This window comes from Limulus polyphemus, unplaced genomic scaffold, assembly GCF_000517525.1.
Source record: "Limulus polyphemus unplaced genomic scaffold, Limulus_polyphemus-2.1.2 Scaffold5885, whole genome shotgun sequence".
NCBI classification, from domain to species: domain Eukaryota; kingdom Metazoa; phylum Arthropoda; class Merostomata; order Xiphosura; family Limulidae; genus Limulus; species Limulus polyphemus.
In genome coordinates this window covers 43,574-51,461 of record NW_013671495.1, presented here as the reverse complement: position 1 = coordinate 51,461, position 7,888 = coordinate 43,574, and the positions used below count along the sequence as shown (strand labels likewise).

Genomic DNA, 7,888 nt, shown 5'->3' with positions numbered 1-7,888 from the left:
TATTCTATTATATCCAATACAACGACTATTCATAGTTTATTATATCTCTTAGATTGCTTAATTACATTTTATTCTGTCTTATTCATTACAACGAATACTCACAGTTTATTCTCCTTATTACATAATCATTAATAGTTTAATTTTATGCTTATTACATCATTATTGATTATTTGATTTTATTCTACTTATTACATCATAGTTGGTGATATTGTTTTTCTTATTACATCACTGTTGACGTTATTGTTTTATTATTATTGTGACATCATCATTCATATTATTGTCTTATTATTCTTAATACATAATTCTTGGTAATATTATTATTATTACATTATCGTTGATGTTATTTTTTAATTTTCTTGTTAAATCATTTATGATTATATTGTTTTTCCCTCTTATAACATCATTGTTGATTATTTTGTTTTATTCTTCTTGTTACATCATTCTTGAAGTTATTGTTTTATTCTTATTACGTCATTGTTGACGTTACTGTTTTACTCTTATTACATCATTGGTTACGTTATTATTTAATTTTCTTATTACATCACTGTTGACGTTATTGTTTTATTTTTCTTATTACAACATTGGTGGCGATATTGTTTTATTCTTATTATTAAATCATTTTTGACTTTATTGCTTTATTCTTCGTGTTACATCGTTTTATTCTTCTTGCTACATTATTGTTTTATTTTTATTGTTGCATCATTGTTGACGTTATCGTTTTATTCATCGTTGATAGTTTTATTTGCCACATATTACATTATTTTACTTTTTTCAGTTCACAAGGAGTTGAACCAAGTGATCGTTCCAGAGTTTGATGGTGAAGCTTTTCTTGTATTGCCGACTTTACCAAACGTTGGACTGTCATTTACAATTGAAGTGTGGTTCTTGGCTAATGAACCAAATGGAATGCTGCTGTATAACGGCCAGGAGAGACCGTCAGGGGGTGACTTTATATCTTTAAATCTAGTTGATGGATTTGTTCAACTTAAGTTTGATCTTGGAAGTGGAGCTGCCACAGTGTCGTAAGTAGGAAAGTCTATTTCTCTGTATTTTAAAACTGAAGTAATTAATTTTTCATTATCTACATAACATCTTCTAATTTATGTATGGTTGTCTTTTTTTTATGCTGCAGCGGAAGAGTAAACATCACGTAAGTAACTCCTTGATGTAATGACGATATATGAACTTGTTGATAGTATGATAGAGAGGTAAAGATTAGAACTAGGAATCACATATATTAGGTTAAAGTTTCAACAACTACTCCTTCTATTACTTTCTCAACGTAGTGCACGTGCATAATAGTATATAACACGAATTCAACTCTAAAGTGAAATATATATAATATCTTATATTTTATCTTAAAATGTTGGAGAGTGGTTTAGAATTATTGGTATTTTAATTTTAGGTTCAGTTCATGAATCTGGTAATTATATGTATTTTTTATTGCTGTAAGCTAAAGAGAATACATCTTCATTTCATTGAATTAAAATTGAAATTTAAGATATTATTAGCTAATGGCCACTGTATGTGATGTTTTGGGTATCCTTTTCTTCAATTACCAATAAAACTAGTCAGAATTAGCGCATATTTCATTTGAAATTATTAGCGAAATGGTAGGTAAGTTTACTGACTTCTCTACCGTAGTTCACCTTATCCAGTCGCTTTAGGAGAGTGGCACTCTGTGAAAGTGACCAGACAGCGAAGACGGGGATCAATCCAAGTGGATGGTGGACTGGAAGTGCAAGGAGAATCAAAAGTAAGGAAATCTTCATATTGATCGGATTTATATACAGTAATAGAAAAACTGTATACAAAATTTAGCGGAAAATTGAGCACAGTGATGCTGATGGCCAAGTTTAAAATTCATGTATAAATACTGATGGCCAAGTTTAGAATTCGAATATAGATACTGTTGGGCAAGTTTAGAATTCATCTATAGAAAGTGATGGTAAAGTTTAAAATTCGTGTATAGATACTGAAGGCCAAGTTTAGAATTCATGTATAAAACTGATGGCCAAATTTAGAGTTATTGAATAAATGCTAATGACTGAATTTAGAATTCATGTATAGAAACTGATCGCCAGGTTTAGAATTCGTGTATAGATAATGATGGCCAAGTTTAGAATTCATGTATATATACTGATGGTCATGTTTAGAATTCGTGTATAAATACTGATGGCCAAGTTTAGAATTCATGCATAAATACTGATGCCCACTTTGGATGTCAGTACGCTAATGAAACCAACAGCTGCTTGTCAGACTTCCATACTGTAGTATTTTTGTAGTATTTTACAGACAATATGTTCTGCATATCCACATTCTTCAGGAATATAATTCCTAGTGGACTAATGCTGATCTTAAACTAACTTAAAATGCACAATTATAACCAATAACTTCTTAACAATTGTTTGATTTTCTGTTTTAGAAATTATGCGCAGAGCTACACAAAGGCTGTCTGCGAATAGCCGTCCCTAATTTTGAACTGTTCGACTAGACGAAAGGCAGTTAGTCAACAGCACCATCCGCAAACTCTTAGACTGTCTTATGTGATTGAATAGTGGAATATGACCGTAACTCTTATAGAACGAAGCGCATTTTGAGGTCAAATGATTGTGAACCATCAGTTAATAAAGTGAAACAAAATAAAGGGGTAGGCCTATATTTTGTATATTTTTATTTCACTCTTCTTTTTCTCTCTCTCTTTCTCTGTAAAGACTTGCTCCAATCCAATCAACTACAGTTATTTGGGTTTAAATCACGGGGTGCCCGAGAATTAGTCAATTCTTCTTCGCCCCTCTTACAGTATTATGTTAAGGCTAAGTTTGTTTGTTTGAAGTTAAGCACAAAGCAACACAAAGGGCTATCTGTGCTCTGCCCACCACGGGTATCGAAACCCGGTTTCTAGCGTTGTAATTCCACATACGTACCGCTGTGCCACTGAAGGTCTGTTGGCTAAGTGGAGGAGAAAGAAAAAACCCTCAATCTATTCGGAATCCGTCCCAAATGTGGCCGGAAAAAACTGCCTATTTTTAATGTTTCTGCTTTTCTCGAAGTATACTGTGATCACAATTAATAGTTTTGGTGAAGAAAAAGGGGCAGAGAGATAAAAGGCAGATACTTTTCTAGGCGCTGGCACACGGGGCCCGTGCCCCGATTCTGTTTGACAATTCCCCGAATCCCAGTTGGTGTCTTGAAAAATCAGAATTGAAAACCATGACCGATACTATACTGAAACGCCGACAATTCGCGCGCCCATGGACCTGAGCCCGAACCTAGCAACGCCTCCGATAGAGAAAATAAAAACTAAGTAAACGGTCCCAAGTCAGAGCGGCAAGGATCTATAAATCCATTGCCTGGACTGAGATCTGTAGATCCAATGCTATAGATTAAGATGTGGGATGAAATGGTAGTATACCGAGAAAACTGGTCGGGCGACAAAAACACTAACCGGCCATTTCCCAGTATATTACCTGGAAGAGAAGTTTAATGTGAAGAGATGAACGCTAAAAAGATACAAGACAAAAAGAGAATAAGTAAACTTTTTAGTTGGATTTAGAACTTTAAGAAACATTTAAGGCTATATGCAGTATTTCCTCACTTTCTGTCAAATCGTGGTATCTTTCTCCACCAAGATTATCTGTAGTATTACCTTACTTTTTGAGAAAGATATCACGGTTTGACAGAAAGTAACAAAATACTACAGGTAGTCTTGGTGGAGAAATATACTACGGTTTGACAGAAAGTACAAAATACTACAGATAGTCGTGATGGAGAAAGACACCACGGTTTGACAGAAAGTAAGTAAATACTAGAGATAGTCATGGTAAGAAAGTAAGGAAATACTACAGATAGTCTTGGTGGAGAAAGATACCACGGTTTGACAGAAAGTAAGTATATACTACAGATAGTCTTCATGGAGAAAGATACCACGGTTTGACAAAAAATAAGGAAATACTACAGGTAGTCTTCATGGAGAAAGATACCACGGTTTGACAGAAAGTAAGGAAATACTACAGATAGTCTTGGTGGAGAAAGATATCACAGTTTGACAGAAAGTAAGGAAATACTAAATGTAGTTTTGTTGGAGAAAGATTCAACACTTTGACGAGAAAGATATCACGGTTTGACATGAAGACTACCTGTAGTATTTCCTTACTTTCTGTCAAAGCATTGAATCTTTCTCCACCAAGACTACCTGTTAAGACTATTTCGTTATTTACCCTATCTTCATATCGAATATCATTTTTTATCAATCTTCTCTTTCTTTATATTTTCTTTCATTTTCACAGTTTCCTGCAACATCTTACAGAATTCATATTTTTTAGATTTTCTTCTAACACAGTAACTATTTTTAACTCATCATTTCAGGTAACAGTCACTAGTTATGTAACTTTCCGGTGGAAATGAATGTATCAAAACCATTTTTGACGTTGATCGTCGTTACGCAGGTATTCTGTTGCCACAGAAAATTTGGTCACTTTTAGGAAGGACATGTAACAACCCTTTCCTTTGCAAAATATTCATATACTCGTATCTTAAAGGTTTGTTCAGATCGGGAATTTTGAACTTGTACCTAACGGCTTTGAAAACAAAAGAACATGGATCATCTTGGGGCACCAGGACCATGCTGCAAGAAGTGGTACACAAGCTACGGTAAGGAAAATGTAATACCTTCTAACACATGAGGACCTACGAACAGGAAATAATAACGTGGTGAGGCACCAAAATCGTTTTAATGTAACATATTCAACCTCTATATAGCTCTCTATATCTTCTCAATATGCAATTTTTCTGGGAATTGAGATTAAAGTTTATGAAAGCTTTCTTAAATTGGAATATTTAGAGGCGTCCTAATGTATGAATTAACAGAAATAAAAACAAACAATACGTATTTAAAGAGGCAAGCTTAAATAGCAAATTAAAAAGAAAAACAATTACACAAAAAATCTTAATTTTTTTCATTTAACATACCTATAAGAAACTTCTACTTCCCTTTTATTTCTATTTTAACTTTTTATTTTACTGATAGCTACATTACACTATATTTCTTTTTGTGATAACGTGACATCTCGTCAGCTTGTCAAAATTTCTTATTTTGCAACAGCCTCTGTAAAATTAGCTATTTTCTCTTTCTTTTATTTTGGTTCATCAAGGGTTGAAAACGTCTTGAAACTTGTCATTGAATTTATATTGCCACTTTAGACTGTTCTGTCTCCACAGATTTTACTTAGACAAAAAAATCTGTTCATCAAAATGGTAATCTATTTCCAAATCATTTCTGGTGGATGAAAGGAGCAAAAAGAGTTAAGAGTTTTGGTTTTTTTAACATTATTGTTTCTTTCTTTTAATTTTTATAGAAAAGTAGGAACATATTTCATTTTCTAGTTATACTACTCACATTCACCTCAATAAAAAATATATAACTGACAAAATTATGAAACATAAAACTAGTCAATTAAAAATATAAAACATCTGACCTATCTTGATTTTCTCTAGCTAGACAGATAGTCTAAAACTTTATATTATATCAATATTAGTGTAATTAACTTAAGTTGTTTTTAACTGTGCAAGTTTTATTGAACCAGGCGTGGCCTATTGATTAGTGTGACCTGGGAGTTCATGGCTCGTATTCCGTTGCGTCAGAAATGCGATCTACACTTTAGGACTGTGGATGTGTTATAAAATGAGCCTAGAGAAGAGTATCTAGAGGTTGAATGTTTATTGACTTGCTGCTTTCCCTCTTGCTTATGAGTTCAAAAATAAGGGACCGCTATCGCATATGAAGGCCTTGTGTAACTTTATCCGAAACAAGCAAGAGATTGTATTAACTATGAAGATGATGAATATATTTTTCTTGTATTTATTTTCTAAATACTAACCTGTGTAAGTAGTTCGATGTTATAAAAATACGATATTTTTCAGAACCTGGTTGATCTATTTTTATGAAATGAGGTTAAAGATCAAAATGTGATGTTTTTGTTATTCCAGGCACCATTAAGTGAATTGAATGTTGACCAGCCTTTGTATGTGGGTGGGTTTAGAAATCTGTCTTCCCTCAATAAACATTCTGGCATCTTTACGAGATTCAACGGCGCTATCCAGCGAATCATGGTGAATGGGGAAATATGGGATAATCTGTTGGATAAGGCACTAGATTCAATTGGAGTGAGTACATACACTGGAGCACCATGTACAGAAGGGATATGCTTGAATGGGGGAATCTGTATACCCAAGCTAAGCGAATTCACGTGCCGATGTCCCATGAAATTTATTGGTCTTCAGTGTGAAAAGAGTAAGTTGAATCAACGTTAATATCTGACTTCCGTTACATGATAAATATCGTTTAAAGTTAACAAAGTTGTATCAACGTTAATATCTGGCTTCCTTTACATAATAAATATCGTTTAAAGTTAACAAAGTTGAATCAACGTTAATATCTGGCTTCTATTACATGATAAATATCGTTTAAAGTTAACAAAGTTGAATCAACGTTAATATCTGGCTTCCATTACATGATAAATATCGTTTAAATTTAACAAAGTTGAATCAACGTTAATATCTGGCTTCCGTTACATGATAAATATCGTTTAAAGTTAACAAAATTGAATCAACGTTAATATCTGGCTTCCATTACATGATAAATATCGTTTAAAGTTAACAAAGTTGAATCAACGTTAATATCTGGCTTCCGTTGCATGATAATTATCGTTTAAAGTTAACAGAGTTGTATCAACGTTAATATCTAGCTTCCATTACAGAATAAATATCGTTTAAAGTTAAGAAGTCTGTTTGAAGGGAAAAGGATTTCATCAGCGTGAATAACTTACTTTTGAACTGAAATAATGTGATGTCAGTGACACAACAGCTTCGGACATTATTGTTAGTAGTATGAATTATGATTTTATAGTCACAAAGTGCCATGTTCTTACATTATTTGTCATGTACAGTTTGTGACCTTACGATCATGTAACTGACATATTCATACAGTGCATGTCTTATATAAATTATCATTTTTGTGATCAGTTGGTCACATATTTCCGTTCAATGATAATTATATAGTTAAAGGTATTATAATCATTATCTGATATATCCGTAGAATAATGATCCAAAGTAGTCTAAACAGTTTTTCTAAAGACATCTTGATAATGTCAAGTTTCAAAGAGAGCTGTTTGTTTTGTTCTAGGTATGGTGAAAGAAGACAAAGATAGACCAGTATCTTTTAATGGAAAAACGTATTTCAGCTTTCCTAACAAAATATCTAGAAGGTTTGTTTTTATTTCGTATCACCAGTTTTCCTAACAGAATACCTAGAAGGTTTGTTTATATTTCGTATCACCAGTTTTCCTAACAGAATACCTGGTAGGTTTGTTTTATTTCGTATCACCAGTTTTCCTAACAGAATACCTGGTAGGTTTGTTTTTATTTCGTATCACCAGTTTTCCTAACAGAATACCTAGTAGGTTTGTTTTTATTTCGTATCACCAGTTTTCCTAACAGAATACCTAGTAGGTTTGTTTTATTTCGTATCACCAGTTTTCCAAACAGAATACATAGTAGGTTTGTTTATGTTTCGTATCACCAGTTTTCCTAACAGAATACATAGTAGGTTTGTTTATGTTTCGTATCACCAGTTTTCCAAACAGAATACCTAGTAGGTTTGTTTATGTTTCGTATCACCAGTTTTCCTATCATAATGTTACGACAGCGAAAGTCACGTGACGCTGGTAACACGTCATGAGATCCTCGAAGGATCTTGACTTTTCCTGGCAACTCTAGTCTGTTCTAGGTGCCCTCTTTTTTAGTATATAAGCCCGGCAAATAAAGCGAAGATATAAGTGCAGATAGATAGATATAGAGACAGATAATTGAGTCAAGCGAGCGGTAGTGA

The 7,888-nt window shown here is 33.2% G+C and overlaps 1 protein-coding gene across 3 annotated transcripts in view; it reads left to right on the top strand.

Moving 5' to 3' along the window:
* Positions 1-7,888, top strand: part of LOC106473103 (agrin-like) — a 24,485-nt gene that overhangs the window by 6,636 nt on the left and 9,961 nt on the right. For 2 of the 3 annotated variants that reach the window (XM_022401602.1, XM_022401600.1), the window contains exons 5-9: positions 776-1,022; positions 1,133-1,150; positions 1,645-1,756; positions 5,989-6,292; positions 7,184-7,265. In XM_022401602.1, the coding sequence (XP_022257310.1) occupies positions 776-1,022; positions 1,133-1,150; positions 1,645-1,756; positions 5,989-6,292; positions 7,184-7,265 (763 nt within the window). The remainder of the gene's footprint in view (positions 1-775; positions 1,023-1,132; positions 1,151-1,644; positions 1,757-5,988; positions 6,293-7,183; positions 7,266-7,888) is intronic. The other variant, XM_022401601.1, reaches the window with a different exon arrangement.